Genomic DNA, 16,032 nt, shown 5'->3' with positions numbered 1-16,032 from the left:
CCACTCTAGAAGACAAGGACAGATTCCAATTAGTTGGAGCTACCCAGCTTTTCAGTTCTGTCCAATATAACATAACCTCTGCTCAAAAGACCAGAAAGAAAGACAATATTGGAAGTAGTACAAGAAAGGCTAAAGCAATAATAAATCCTATAGGTCCTATCAAGGGGAGAAAAATGTTTACAGAATGGGAACAGTTCTGTTTGGCATTTCATAAACTTGACTTTCACAGCAACAACAGATAGGGCAGCTGAATCAAGTTAAGCTGTGGCAGCGTGTGTGGTGGTAGGAACAAGTTACAGACTCTAAAGAAGTTCAGGGAAGAGAAATCCTTTGAAGTTTAATAAATACCCAGGAACTTCATTCTAACTGAGGAGGTCTTTGACTTGAAATGGTGGGACCCTGAGAAGGAAGCTGGAGAAAAGCAGCAGATGTCCCATCCCTCTAGTCTTCCCAGAGCTCAGTGTTTAAGCACTGCTGGGAAAAATACACTGAGCAAAATGGGCCTTTGGTTTACCATAGCTGTCCCAATGTCCTTGTTAGGGAAAACCACTGGAGTTGTGGATTAAATGTTTGGGAGGTAAAGGACTCAGAGAGTCCTTCCAGCATCAAAGAGCTGTGAAAGCAATCACATGTCAGCTAAAATGACCAGGACAGGACTGGCTGCCAGTTGGATCAGCAGGACACTGGGACTTCAGGTTTATTTCTGTATTTGCTGGAGCAATAAATTTATCCCAGAGTAAGCTCTGAAAAAAGACTGGATGTCTCCTTGAGAGGAGTGGGTGAGAGAGTCTGACAGTTTACTGGACACCTGCCTAAATATTTTTCTTGCTAAAAATGTGCTAGATCGATTAAAAGTTACGGAATTAATGCAAGGATTAATGGGGAAAATATATTTTCTGTCTTGTACTGGAGGTCAGTTCAGGGAACACGGGAATCCCATCTAGCTGTACGGGACTATATAATGAACTACACTTTCAAAAATCATGAATCTGATGGACTTTACACTGCTTTGCTATGTGACATCTTTAGCTACAGGTAAAGCAAATGCACAAACAGAAGAAGCCAGCAATTAAATGCATGGTGAGACTGCTTAAGTATTTTTGTGAGCTTTTAAAATGAAGTAGCAGTGAAAGTATTTCCCAGAAGTATCTAAGAATTTTTATTATGCTTTTATGGATGGAGAAATGAAAGCTCAGATGATTTGCAAAGGGTTCCAAAGGCAGCGAGTATCAGTTTATTTCACTCTTCTTCCTACTCATGTGCTTTACCTGCAAACTGCACTCATCTGCCAGAGTAAGCTGAAAATCTCTCCTCAGAAACTGCTATGCTTATTCCAAGCAATTGAAGGAGGAGCCTTTTCCATCAGCTGTTGCAAAAACATTCTTTGCCTTGTGATTTAGCCCATGGGGATGAGTATAAGCAGATAGACAATACAGCAATTATCCAATTGTTGGAAGAGGATAAAATGTCACTATAAATAAATAATAAATTACAGCAACAGAGAGATCAAAAAAGGCCAAACTGTACCTAATTAATCCAAATGTGAAAAAGGGGGTTGGGAATAAGAGACACCAACTTTGCTTTCCCTCCCCAGGCAGTGGTCAGCCTCACATAGCCTGTGGGACATCCCTTCACCAGAGGATTATTTAGGGAGCAGCTACCACAAGAAGTTTAAGGAAGAGAAAAAAGAATAATCACTTTGAACTATGGTGTTCATCACTCTTCTATTTTTTAAAGTTACTGTCATAAGATGGACAAGGGAAAGCTAATGCAATGCTATTTTATTATGTGGTTTTATTTTTATAGATAAGATCACAAATATATTGGTGGGTCTGTTATTTGCAAATAGAATCCTCTGTACTGGCTAAATTATTTCACTCATTTAATTATTTTAAACAATCCGTAGCTTCACTCATGAAGCACAGCCTGCAATAATAGAAAAAATATCTAAAAAATACATTAAATTTGGCTGAATGGCGTTACAATAACATCCCAGTGAAGCCTTTCTTTTAATATACAACTGGTTTCTAGAAAATTTTAAAATAAAATAATTGCATCATCTTATCATTTTAATATAGCGCTGATATTAAAAGAATGGATTTTAGTACTCTAGGCCAAGATATCCAAGAAAGTCAAATGTGTCTAAATAATTTCACCTGTTATCAGGTTTATGCACCTGTCTGCATTTGCTTCCTTTGCACACCTCAAGGTAAAGCACTCATTTTTCCTTGTAGAACTGTATTTATGAATGTGTGCATGCACATGGGCACTCTTGTGTCTGCATCCATGTGCATGTGTGCCAAGGCCAGTGGAGACATGAATTTATAACCTTTGGACCAAATATTTGGAGTGAATTGTTTTATTATTAAATCTCAAAATTAAAATGTTTTTCCTTTTTACTTAGTGACTGTTGTCATTATATTACAAAGGTTCTATATTCATTACATTGCAAAGGTTCCATATTGCTAGAGTTTCATACCTCCTTGACGTTTCTTGCAGGCAGCTCCTCTAGGCACTGACTCTTCCTTATCCTCACAGTAACCAACTGACTCCAGTTCCCCCTCAACCAACCAATCCACTCTTTTATAACACTCTTCTTATTGGCTACAGCTGTGGCCTGTTAAAATCAGCCCTGCTCCTAATCTTTAGTAATTTGCTCAGCTGCAACTCTTTAGGAGATAAGATTACTTTCTATACTACCTTTATTTACCTATATTCTATTCCCCTACTAGTGACCCCCATTTTTGATGAACATTTATGATGATAAATGATTATCCTAAGCTTCTAGGGCTATGTTACCCCAAGGCCAGTTACTTTCCAAGGCCAGTGGGGAATTATTGTATTTGCAAGGAATGCCCCGACGAAGGGAGGAATGATGAACCTGACTCCATGTTCTCAGAAGGTTAATTTATTACTTTATGATACTATATTATATTAAAGAATACTATACTATACTAAAGAATACAGAAAAGATACTTACTGAATGCTAAAAAGATAGTAATGAAAACTCATTACTCTTTCCAGAGTCCTGACACAGCTTGGCCCTGATTGGCCAAAGAGTCAAAACAACTCACAGCAGAATCCAATGAAACAATCACCTGTGGGTAAATAATCTCCAAACACATTCCACATGAGCACAGCACAGGAGAAGTAAATGAGGTAAGAATTACTTTCATTTTCTCTGAGGGCTCTCAGCTTCCCAGGAGAAAAATCCTGGGCAAAGGGATTTTTTCAGAGAATATGAATGCTACAGGGAATCCCATCTCGTTATAGGTCGCTAGGACAACTGCCCTGCCCTCTGCAATAACCCACAGCCCAGCCCTCCCCTGGGAAGGCAGTGTGTGCTCAGCACACAGGATGGCAGTGCCATCCTAGCTCCTGACCCAGCGTATGTGACACAGCTCATCTTACTTGGAAACAAATGCCTGGAATAAAATAATGCTAGAAAGCAATACCTAAAAGAATAATAATCCTGCTAATCAGAATGAACTAATTGCAGCACAGGGATGCAATAACCTATTGCTCAAATTCCAGCTGCCTCCATATAGTTGCGTACAGCTGTTCCAATGTGGAGCAGTAACTGTGGATAGTGGCTACAACAGTCCCTGCTGAAAAACCACATGACAAGTTCTTTTACAGGTGCATGAGAACCATGAGTAAAAAATTGGTATCTCATAAAATGAACAATTTTGTGAGAAAATGGATGAGAGCATTTCTGCAGCAGATTATAGGATATAATGTGGAAGAGTTTTATTTCTTTGTGTTCCTCTGAATTACAGAGAACCCTCCACCATGCAGGAGCCACACTATGGCTGGCTCTCACCCTAGTGACCTTCTCCTGCCATGTGAGCTGTGTTTTCAGTCTCTGTTCATTTCAGGATGTACATTGGTGATACTGGCAACAATGTGGCAAAGTAAAGTGAATCTTAATTTGCTGAGAGAGGTACAGAAATGAATAGTAGATATGTCACTACTACCCTAATGGCTTTAGATTCACACAAGCTTTAAATTTGCAAACCTGGCCAGAATGTAAACCAAATTTAGTATAATCCAAACAACACAAATGAACTTCACTAAATGCATCTGCATTGAAGCAAATTTATTCTAAGAGGGGCTGCACAGCATAAAGTTCTAAAATGACAGCAACATGACTCATTCCTATACTGATTAAGTAGTTATTAAATGCAGTTTTTCAGAGCCTGGTATTAAGCTGTTTCAATGCAAAATCCCATTAACTGTATAACACACTACCATTAAATTGCTCTGCCATCCTAAGATGTAATGGTTTCTAAGAGCATTCAACACATGCATTATTTAAAACCTGAAGTGCTAATACAAGGTGACAGATAATGCCCAAATCCATGATTTCTAAGCTCACTTCCCACTGTATTTAAATACAGATGATTTTGCAGTCTTTATTAAGTCAGTCATAGTAGCTTAATCCCAGATCCTGTTTGCTTTACCCCCAGTGAGATAACATCAACTGTGGGTCTCTGATTTGTACCAGTGTAACTAAATCACAATCTGAGACAATAAGTAAAATAACAGCATTTCAAAGACAAACCTACTCTCATTTTTACATGAGCAATGAATTTAAACTGAAAGCTTTAATTTTAAAGGTTCAGCATTAAGACAAATAAAAATAAAATACCATCTTCAAGGAGGAGCTGCAAACCTAGAGTCCATCTCATTTCCAGTGAAACTGCTTCTCCATTTATTTTAATGAGAATTCATTTGCAAAAAAACCTAAATTTAGATTATTAGCTCCCCTACCATTTTCTGCAAAAGCATACATGAAATTTAGTGTCTTTCAAAAAATAAACCAACTTACAGGTTGTCTTTTTGGCAGTACTGGCAGAGGTGCTGGTGAAGGTGGAGGAATGGCACGTGGCTTGGGTACAGTCAAATTAAATTCCTTTGGCTGAGTGACTCTCGAAGTCTTGACAGTGCTGGAACGATTACTTAATTTATCTGTGAGCTTTTCAATCAGTTGCTGCACTTTTGGCTGCCACCTTCAAATAAACCCAGATTTTTCAATTTTATTTTGTTTTTCTCTTTCATACAACCTTACAAACAGTAGATGAGGTTGGCATTGGTGCAAATCCTGTAATGCTTTCTGCCATTCAATTTTATTAAAACTAACCTATCTGTACTCGGGATTTAGCTACACTGTGTTATTTCACCTCTTGATAGATGCTCTCCACTCAGATTACTAGTGGTGAAATAGCCACAGTTTTTATGGAATAAACAACTATCTGACCAGTTGGTTTTGTGGCACGACCAGATTAGGGGTCAGAAAAGCAGCTGTCATAGGCTAATTGCACACTTGACATGCTTAGATGAAGAGACTGACTATGAGCAGTGGTCTGAGTGCTGCACATGTACCAACAGAGCACATGCAGATCAATCTTAGAGCACAGGCAGTTCTAACAGAAAAAACAGAAAGATCCAAGGAGTTTGGTGAATTATCAAATGAACCTTCAGTAAGCCCCGGAGGCAGCCAAGAAGATTTTGATTTCTGTAGCTTTGGGCTTATATCAAGGTTCAGACTTCTTCTAAGGATTGACAGGAAAATGCAGATTAAAGGTAGAACACAAACAGGGTATCACATTCTAATTACAGTGACAGCTTCAAGCCAGATATTCTTCCTCTGTATATGTTATATCCTTATATATTACACATGCAATGGAACTTCCACAGAACTTAAAAAGCAGATGACAATGAAAATTTACAGTAAATTGTTTATATGACTGTTACTTTGTTACTGTCATTACAGGGTGAGGCTTGCAAGTAGCTTATGCAAGTAATGAAGCTCCACTAAAATAAATAAAACTCTTTATATTAACCTCACTGATATTAGAAAGAGGAACACAAAGACACATTTAAAAGAATTGCAGCCACTGAACTGACTAAATTCATCACTGCATCCTCAGACCCCTGAAGGATGTTTCAAACCCAGTAACCAAATCTAGTCTTGAACATTCTTGTATAACTTACATTTGCCACTTCCAGGCAAAACATGGGTTCATTACACCGAGTGTAACTGACTGTGAAGGGCAGCTCCAATAAACTTGGTGCTAATGAAACAAGCAGTGGCCTAAGCCTCAGCCTGCATGAATGTGTACGAGCAAGAGCTCTGTGGGTATGGATGTGTGTCTCCATACCTCTCCATCTGTACTTTTATACTATTCTAAGCATTTATTATAACTAGAATCACTACAATGGAATATTTTGAGTCAAATTCTGACTTCAGATATATCCCTGTGATTCCTGTAGAACTCAGTGGAATTCAGAATAGTGCAAGCCAAATACATGTTATATATTTGCTAAAGTGCTAATAAACTACACAGTGTGAAAGGATTATTCTAGGGACTTTGATATGACAGAACCAGATGCAAAACTCAGCTGATATTGTTCATAGCATGTTTTTGTCTAACATTTTTTGCCATCATCTGGGTTAATCTATACTGCATTGAGAAGGATGTGTGACTGCAGCCACATTGGTGTAATTTATCTCTTCTGGCTAAAAGTGAGAATAAAAATTGACCCAGTAGGCTGCAGAGCTACTATTTCTACACATGAAAATGTTCCAGTTTGGCAAGGGTACAGTTGCTACCATATCACCACCTAATCAATGAGCTGTTGCACCTCAGAGCATTTAAGCTGTTAAATGATGCTGCAACTGTGTAAATAAATAATAACTTTAAAATACTTACTTATATGCTTATCTGATTTGCTCAGAAAGGATTTTATGACCATCAGTATAAACAGATCTGTGCATAAAGCCAAAATCAGGGAAGTCAAACATTTTTTAAAACAGTTAATGTCATACAGATGTTGAAGTGTCTGATGAGGCAAGACTCTAAGATTATTTGAACCTTCTGTTTTACTTTTTTTCAGAGTATGATGTTTTATCTATTCAGGGGCATTAGGAAGTAAATGTACAACAGCTGTGAAAGGACTTTTCTGAGAGAGAACCTTGCCTCTGGGTAAGTAAAAGGGATTGCTAAAGACTTGTGTAGACAAGGAGGGTTCTGAGTGACTTCAATAGGAGAAACACTTTAACAGAAATATGAGCTTTCAGGGGAAGTTTTCCCCAGCTTTTAAACTTTGAGGTGGCCAGAGGCTACTTAAACACTACTTACCTTAGCAGTGGATCAATCAAGTTCTCTTTCACATACACTGAATCATAGATGTGACTCCATTCATCTTTTATCCATGTGTTCAGATACAAGTCATTGAAGAAGAACCTAAGAAACTAATAAAAAGTGGTTTCTTTTAAAGATGAATGTTGGAGACATGGTGCATATAAGACTACAAAAAGATAGTTGCTTTTACTACAAACACTGCTGAAGAACTTGCTTGTATTTCACCTTGTAATTACAAACACAGATGCTTGGTATTTTTAGGTTCTTATTAGCTGGTGGACAGTTCCATGTCTTTTAGCTCTATTTTGTGAGACACTAATAGATACTAAAAATTTTTTGTGGCAAAACAAAAAATAAACTACAGGATACAACATAGAGATGTGTTGATTCATCTTTAATTTGCTTCAAACATTGTGAAACAAAGGTTTTATTCAAAATTAATTACAACTGGAATACACTGATCTTAGTGTAATTTTACACTAGAGTTTCAGAGTCAAATATACCCAAGTGGACTTCTGATTATCTAGAACTAGAAGACCCAAGAAGCCAGAAATATGTCAGGCCAGACACTGCACCTGAATGATTTAAATTCTTTTCAGCTCCCTGGGAACTGGGCAGAGATAATTGGTGAAAACTATAGTAAATGCTTTGCAATGTGGCTTTTTCTTTTAGTGAAATATAATTAATAGGCATATTCCCATTAAAAGAAAAGACTGAGATTTGGCACACTTATACATGGTAGGAGTCTACATGCTGGAGAAATAACAACTAACATTTGAACTTTTGTTTGCCACTCCAATTCACCAGAAGGTCAAAAGCCTTTCTTTAAATCTTGAAGTATTCAATTGGCCTTTTGAAACACTTGAAAAATGGCACTCAGATTCAGCCTGCATCATTTACAGCAATATAAATTCCAAACTTGAACCTTAGCTCTTCCATTAAAACTATTGGAAATGAAAGTACAAGTATGGCACTGAAATAATCACAGTAAAAGCAAAAAGGTCCGCTAAATAATTTTGACATTCTGAGACATACTGGGAAGCAGTGCACTGTCACTTGGAGATGCTTCAAATGGAGACTTTCAGAGTTTAAAAGATTAGACTTAGCATGAGCCACACCTTAAGCTGTTCTACACAGAGCCATGGAATTTTTTGACTTTTTAGTTCTGCAGAATTACCAGGGAGCTTCTTAATTCAAATGTGGTGCCAGGCCCAAGGTGCCTCAGAACTTTGTGAACAATCCAGCTACAAACAACTCAGATTCGACTCAAGGTGTTTGCTGCAGATGTTCAACAGATCTAAAAAACCTGCTACTTGAAATCCATAGTCTTGATGTGACCATGTCCAAGGAATTAACCTTTAAATTTAGCCATATTTTAATCCATTGTGCTTTTGGTAGTCAAAAGACTGATCAGCACTGCAGGACTAAATATTACCCCCTTGGATTTCCATTCTTGTCCAGAAACTACTGCTGGTCCCTGAACTTGCAGGTGTCCTCTTATCAATACACCATCCAAAAGAAGTTTTTTCATCCCTAAAAGCTTGATTATAAATTAAGTGTTGAATTGCAAAGAAATTGGGTTTTTGATGCTTCCAGGTTCTGTGGTGTTTAATAAGCATATGGTGGGGGATGCATTTCATCCCATTGGTCTAGAAAGTCATTCACTGTCTTTACAGAGGATCTTCCACTGTAGCACATGCATATTAGATTTAATTTGCCACCTAACAGTAATTTGTACTTCTGCAATGTGTAAATACAATGTCAGAAGTCTAGACTGAATTCATACCTTCCACCAGAAGGGATGCATGGTGTAGACACTACTTCTACCAGTGATTGTAAGAAGATTGCACATCCAGTTATCCCAGCAGTTGGTGTGATTACAGTGACTATATCCCCTACCACAGCACTGATCTTATGGGAAACCCTGACTATACATGAAGTTTATAAAAACCCACGGAGACACGTGTGTATACAGGGATCATAATACAGTACTGATCATGAGCTGATACACTTAAAATATAACAGACCTTGAGGTTTGACCTGGTTTCAAATTTCTAGGTATTCAGAGAGCTCACAGAAATACAAATACTGCAGGTGGTGATGTGTAAATATTCCAGGTTTTTTTCACTAGCTTCCATTAAGCTGAACTCCCTCTCTGTGTTCTCTTCTACATCCCAGTCCATCCTCAAAGGCTTCAGTCAGTTGTCCACTACAGAGCCACGTGAAACCACACCTCTGAATTGCTGTTTCAGCTCAAACTGACTCTCTGTCATATTTGCTGTAACTATCTTTTACAAAGCAACTCAACTAACTTTTCAAGGCAGATGAAACTATAATAAAGGCACCCAGTGATTTCTAGTGCTGTATTTAACAGCTGGCTTTTACAGCTTGAGGCTTCCTACAGCAGCTCCACTCCTGTACTAGTTACTAACATTTCCCCCTAAATTAAAACAAATAGGTAATTATGTGGTTGAGAAATGCTATTATGTACTCCTGAGGTACAGAGAATGTTGATATCTAACTGTGTAATCAGATATCAACACTGAGATCTATATTTTTGTACTGTTTTAGTCTCAGTCTCCAGAGAAATGCTACAGTAAGGATATGCCACAATATGCATCACACTAAAGAATTCTTGGAACACAGCCCTGGAATGGTCATCCAGGCACTGCAGGTATTGCAAATGGCAATGTAGGATGACTGGACATAATTTCTGACCAGAGTGTGCCTGAATCAAAGTCCACAGTCTTAGTATGGATAATCCCTACCACAGATGGTGATAAGACAAAAGAAACTTTTCTGTTTTGTGAACTGAATTGCTAGGAAAAATCTCTAATATTTCTGTTTGTCTTTAGCCACAAGTGACACAGGTGGAAAACCCAGTATCAGCAGTCATTGCTTTTAGAGCAGCAGAATGGGGCTTCTCTCAGATTTCTGTTTGCTAAGGAAACAGAGCCTGGTAACATCCAAAGTCACTGGTAGTCATTTGGTAACAGCATTATTCTGCTTACTGCTCTGTCCAAAACTTTCACAACTCAGACAGCATGATAATGAAGAACCATTTCCCTTCTGGAAGTGATGGAATTACACCAGCAATGAATTGTACCCATGTTTATATTTTAATGTATACTCTGGCTGTAGTAACACAACTGTGTCTAATTAAAGACTGTTTTGTAATGCACTTTTACAGGTGGGCTGAATTAATACCTTACTTTTGAGAGTTTGAACTTAATATTCTTAACACACTTTTACACAGTGGGATCATACAGATTTCCAGAAAACAAAGAAAGGGAAAATTTCTCATCTGGTATTATCTTTACATCCATGTAGGCATTTGCAAAGCTGAAATGCTTACATTCACAATATAAGATTTTGAATCTTGAGTTAAGGAATTAACTGCAGGAAACAGCATGTTCCGTTTCTCCACACACATCAACCACTGCCTGAAAACATTATTGACCCAACTTAGACTGGTTTTACCCACCATCCACCATAAGGCTGATCATATCCTACTATTCCTACCTCATCTTAAATTCTATTATAATGCCCAGTTCTTATGTAGTGATATTCCCTTGATTATCTCAAGTTCTGTAGAACTGCTTTTAGAAGCAATCAGAATATAAAGCAGAAAAAACAGGTTCTTAACTGCTAGAAAGAAAACACTTTGTATTTCGTATTTTTACAAGACAATTCAGAAATTACAAAGCTGTTTACTTCAACTTTTTATTTCAATAGCATATTTTCCCTAACACACAAACCCTTAAATTTTAAAATAAATGTAGAAAAATAGCACGTAGAATACTAGAATACAAAAATAGATTTGAGCCAGCAATGCATGGCTAATTTCTTAAAAGGATAATCACACTAAAGTTACAATAATGGGTTTTATCCCATGGTTCTGTAATTATATCACCATAAAAAATTTTGCATGTATTCTTAATATTACAGAATGAGAGTTTGTGATTTGCTGTTCAAGCAGATGAACATGTGCAAGTGAGGTAGCATTGTTATTCTGCCTAAATGAAAATATTTCAACATTCATCAAACACAGGGAAACACTGACTTTGAGTTGAATGGATTCTATCATAGAGGTCTTTAAGAGAAAGGTCTTAAATCTCCCATAGGTTAACATCATTCACCTGAAGACTGTTCATCTGAGTGAGGTTTATCTGCATGATGAAGAAAATTCCATTCATCCTTTGATGTGCTAAATTTATTTTTAATTGAAGTAAATCTGTCCTACATAAATATAGAGAATATTTTTTCGGTGTCCTAACTGAACTCAGACACAATAGTCATCAGGCAAAATCTAGAGGTCAGTATCCTGAAGGAGGTTCCCAAATTTCTGATAACTTTTGTTGCTAAGGCTGCAAATCTGCCTTCTGCTCTTTTGTCTCTGTTGCTGGGGGGACAAAATGCTGCTTCTAAACCCTCTGCTGCAGGTGCATTAATTTAATCTAGCATCACTTTGGAGACAAAGAAACTGTTCTAATACCAGAAAAAGGAAATCTAGGTACCATGGTGATGAAGATCTGGTAAGATACTGAAGCAAACCAAGTTACACCTGCTACAATGATAGCAGGTGCACAACATTGGAATATGCAGCACTTTCCTATCAGAAAAGAGTTATTCCAGACAAGGAAAGAGGCATTATCTAAACCAGAACATCAGGGCACTGATGCTTAAGCCACATAAAGCTAGATGAATGGAATCAACAAGAGCTAATTGGCATGATGTGGGAAAATTGTGTTGCTAGCTGAATGAGCTCAAGATGCAGCCAATCCAGTAGCTCCTGGCTAAGATGTTTACCAAAGAAGGGCCTGGGACAGCATTTTAGACAGAGTAATTTGTCTGTCTACCAGATTATCATAATTCTTCCAGCCACTCCTCTGTTCTTTTTAACTGTTAATGAAATATATAATTTTTGTCTCTGAATGGAATTAATAAGCATTCCATAGTAAGTCCATCTAAAACCAGACAATTTAACCTACTCTGTCCCTATTGCAAAGCAACTCTACTCATTAAAGAGACACTGGCACCCACATGAACATTCAAAGTAATCACTATAAGGATAAACCTTAGCCTTTTGAGTATCAATTATTAAAATTTGCCTATCTCTTTAATTCCATCTTTGTTATTCAAACAGCGTGTTTGGGCTATGCTTTGAAACATCTGGATAATCAAAGGTTACAGATGCTGTGTCACCAGTGATTTAATTTTTAGCCCATTTTCCTGAGAAAACAGGGTTTATGAGAAAGCACTGCTGCTCAGTTTATCCTTCTGCTCCTCTGTACAACATAGCTTTTAAGATAATTAGCACTTTGATTCTGAAAGAGAAGCAGAAGATAATTATATTTCTACAGTTATAATAAAAATAGCAAACAAATAGAGGAGGAAACCCCAAATTCATTACTTCAGAAAAGGACAGGGAAGCAGAATTTTTTTGTGCCACTTTTTATTTGGCAGCAGTGGTTTGGTCAGTTGCATGTTGTACTGGGGCAATTGGTACATGTATAGCTCCCAGCCAGCCAGTGTTTTTTTGGGAAGGAGAAAAAGTGATGGAAGCACAATAGGCTTGCTAATGAAAGTGGCACTGGATTGTTCAAGGGAACACTAAACATCAGGAACTGCAAGTTTCAATAGATTCATTGCATATGGAAAAAACACCTCCTGTCTAAAGTTTCACAATTTAAAAACTTGATTTTAAAGAAATAATGTGAGCAGAGAAATAATGAAGAAGAAAGAAAAAGAAATAATGTGAGCAGAGGCAAGAGTGAGTGTGCAACTTAAAGGGACAATTGTAAATGACATAAACTGTAAATTATGTGATTATTTGATCTTCTCAGATTATATAAAATACATTTAAACTGATCTTTGACTGAATATAAGAATCCCCCTGCAAGTAAAGAAATTGAAGGGTTTTTTGGTAAAAAAATACTAATTTAATTTCTGAATTTTAACAGAAAATAACAGTAATTTCTCAATTTTAATTTATTCTCAAAGTTGAGAAAAGTTATCTCATTAATCAAGCACAATGAAGAGATAATTATTTTTTAAAATGTTTTGTACCTGTTGCATTTTTGCAGTGTCCAAGGATTTCACAATTCTGCTGAAGTGCTGAAGACCAATCTCTTCCAGTTGAAAAGTAGCTAGATAACAGATAACTATCAAAAGATACATACATTTAAAATACAGCAGGCAATTCTAATAAACCTATGATCAATTCTAATAAACCTATACTAAACCTAATAACCCTTTGCTCAACATGCTCTGTGATTTAGACTGTTACCTTAAACAGTTTTGATAGTGAATTTTTCAACATACTCTGGTTTTAATGTTTTCAGAGAGGATAGCTCTTACTTTTCAGTTACAAATTCATAGTTTATTACACATAACATTATAGATAACAAAAAACTCAAATATAAAATTTAATAATTCTGGTATTTACTTTGCTTTTTTTTCCCAAGTGACCATGTTTCCTAAAATGTTGTAACCTTTGTTTTTATTCTGAATTGGAATAAAATCAAGTTTTTAAATTGTGAAATTTCAAACCTGAATCTTGCACCCTCTATGGCAAGTACACAATTCAATGATCTTAGAGGTCTTTTCCAACCTAAATGATTTATGATTCTATTCTGTGATAGAGGAAGAGGCACAGTCAGTGCTGTGGAATTTTAGTAGACCTGTAAAGTTCATGGGTTCCTGTATCAGCTTTCATTTGTCCCCACTCACTTTGATCAATCAGGTTTCACTTACAGTGCAGTGTTTTAGCTGCCACCAAACTGTGATGGTAAAATCAGGAAATTCTGGCCAATGTGCTGCAGCCAACTCAGTGTATCTTCAGGCTTCAATCTCATGTGCTTTAGTTCAGCAACGTATTTAATCAGTCTTAGCAGAATATACGTTTATCTCCTACAAGCTTTGTTAAATTCAAATCTGCTCACACATAGCAACAGCCTTTATAAGCAGCTTTGATCATTTAAGTGTCAATGCAGCTTGGCAAAGGGAATCACAAGCAGCTTAAAAAAATGTAAGCCAATGACCTTAGACTCTCAACTTGTTGATAAAGGAACATTTTCTGTTCCTACCCTCTGCCTATGATTAATGGAAGCTTTTGAGTGGACCAGTCCTGACAATCCAATTTACTCATCACTCAGCTTAAAGGTATAATTTATGTGCCCCAGACAATGAAAAACATGGCTCTGGAGAAATGGAGACAATGAAGCATTATCATTCAGAATAAACCCCATACACTAATAATTTCATCCTTGACAGTTCAGGCTCCCTTTTGTTTGTTGTTTGATTTAGATTTCTGTATTTTTCCAGATCGTGACAGAAACAACCAGAATTGCAATAAAAATTTACTAGTTTTTAAAACATAAAATGTAGATATATTTATATTAGATACATTTCTTTGTATTTTTCAACCACTTTGAATTAAATTGACTTTTAAATATACCCACAAAGATTCAGAACTTATCTGACTTAGAGAACCAGTGACAGAGGTATTTGGGATTCCAGCTTATTTAGGGACTTAACAGATCAACCCCAGCACGTGTTTATCAAATAAATAGCAGAACATATTTTTAAAATTAATTTTTCATGTACTTATAAATACCTGAAACAACCTTGGGGATAGTAACTACCCTAATTAACTGGGTGGATACAGAACTGATTCTAACCAAGTAACTAATAAAATGAAAGTAATTGACTTCACTCCTGGAGATAGATGGTAGTATCTTAAGTTACTTATGTTATTGTGATGGTCAGTAATGAAGAAACCCACGCATGGATAGAGACAATTGTGTCTGAAACTGTGAGATGTGCTGTGTTCCTCAGCACAAAGAGCTTTGTTACACATTTCTGTATCTGAATGGCAGAGGTACGGGGTTGCATAGAAGAGAATAAAGGGAAATCACTGAAGGATGGTTAAACTTCCAAGATGTTTCTTCCAGCCACTGCTGCTATTTTCCAACTGCATCTTACCCTTCTTAGGTAAAATTCCAGTTAACACCTGTAAGATTTCAGACTAAATAAAATTTCAGATTTTGGAGTTCACATTCACTAGGACATTAGAAAAGGTCCTGTACTTCACACTGCACTAGACACAATAACAGTGCTTCCAGTATAATGTAATACCAAGACTTACACTAGTAAGATTATATTTTTTGAAATTTTGTGGTAAACACATTTGGTACTGTAAGGACAACTTACCCATGTAGAGATTACGCTCAGAAATGGGGCAGTATCTCCCATCCTGAACATAAAAGGCATTCACCACCACATCCAACATGGATTTATATTCTGTGCATCCTGCTAGCGTATCCAATACAAATTTTTCTTCTGTCACATTAAGAGTCTATAAAGATACAAATTTAATAATGATTAATGTGTTCTGGAAAGAAAATAGTTGTGTACAAAAAGTACAATTATTTTGAAGTAACTGGAAAACATGAACAATGAACAGCTGTGCCTTTGGCAGGGCTGCTGCCCTTCTAATGCTATCAAATAAGGGCAGTCTTAGCAAACTAATGGCCCTTGTTAAGTAAAATGTAACTTTCTCCAATGTTAAGTGCTCATTTTACCTGCTGACATAAGCTTTGAGTTAAACGACCTTCATGTGTGAATGTCAGCAGTTGATGCAAAGAAAATCTGAAGTCTCTGAGCTATGAGCAATGATTAACTTAATCAACAGTATGAGAAAGTTCCAATAAGATTTTGTTTTCCCTCAGGAAACCTCTTCTTTGTGGGTGAAGCCTGTGCTACTTAGGGAGACTAAACTGAGGGGAGAAGCTGGACAGAGATTATGGAAAAGACTCTTAACTACTACTGAAACCCAACTTTGGAGAACATGACTAATTTAAGCTAAACCAGTAAATTCCAG

At 36.8% G+C, this 16,032-nt stretch overlaps 1 protein-coding gene across 1 annotated transcript in view; it reads right to left on the bottom strand.

The window, feature by feature from the left end:
- Positions 1-16,032, bottom strand: part of CFAP99 (cilia and flagella associated protein 99) — a 52,873-nt gene that overhangs the window by 23,302 nt on the left and 13,539 nt on the right. Inside the window, exons 3-6 of the mRNA XM_030948037.1 lie at positions 15,363-15,507; positions 13,218-13,312; positions 7,146-7,258; positions 4,832-5,012 (exon numbers count right to left, since the gene is read on the bottom strand). Of these exons, the coding sequence (XP_030803897.1) occupies positions 4,832-5,012; positions 7,146-7,258; positions 13,218-13,312; positions 15,363-15,507 (534 nt within the window). The remainder of the gene's footprint in view (positions 1-4,831; positions 5,013-7,145; positions 7,259-13,217; positions 13,313-15,362; positions 15,508-16,032) is intronic.

This window comes from Camarhynchus parvulus, chromosome 4 (genome assembly GCF_901933205.1).
Source record: "Camarhynchus parvulus chromosome 4, STF_HiC, whole genome shotgun sequence".
NCBI lineage: Eukaryota > Metazoa > Chordata > Aves > Passeriformes > Thraupidae > Camarhynchus > Camarhynchus parvulus.
Note: the sequence above shows the minus strand (reverse complement) of the source record. Positions and strands in the feature narration are given on the sequence as shown.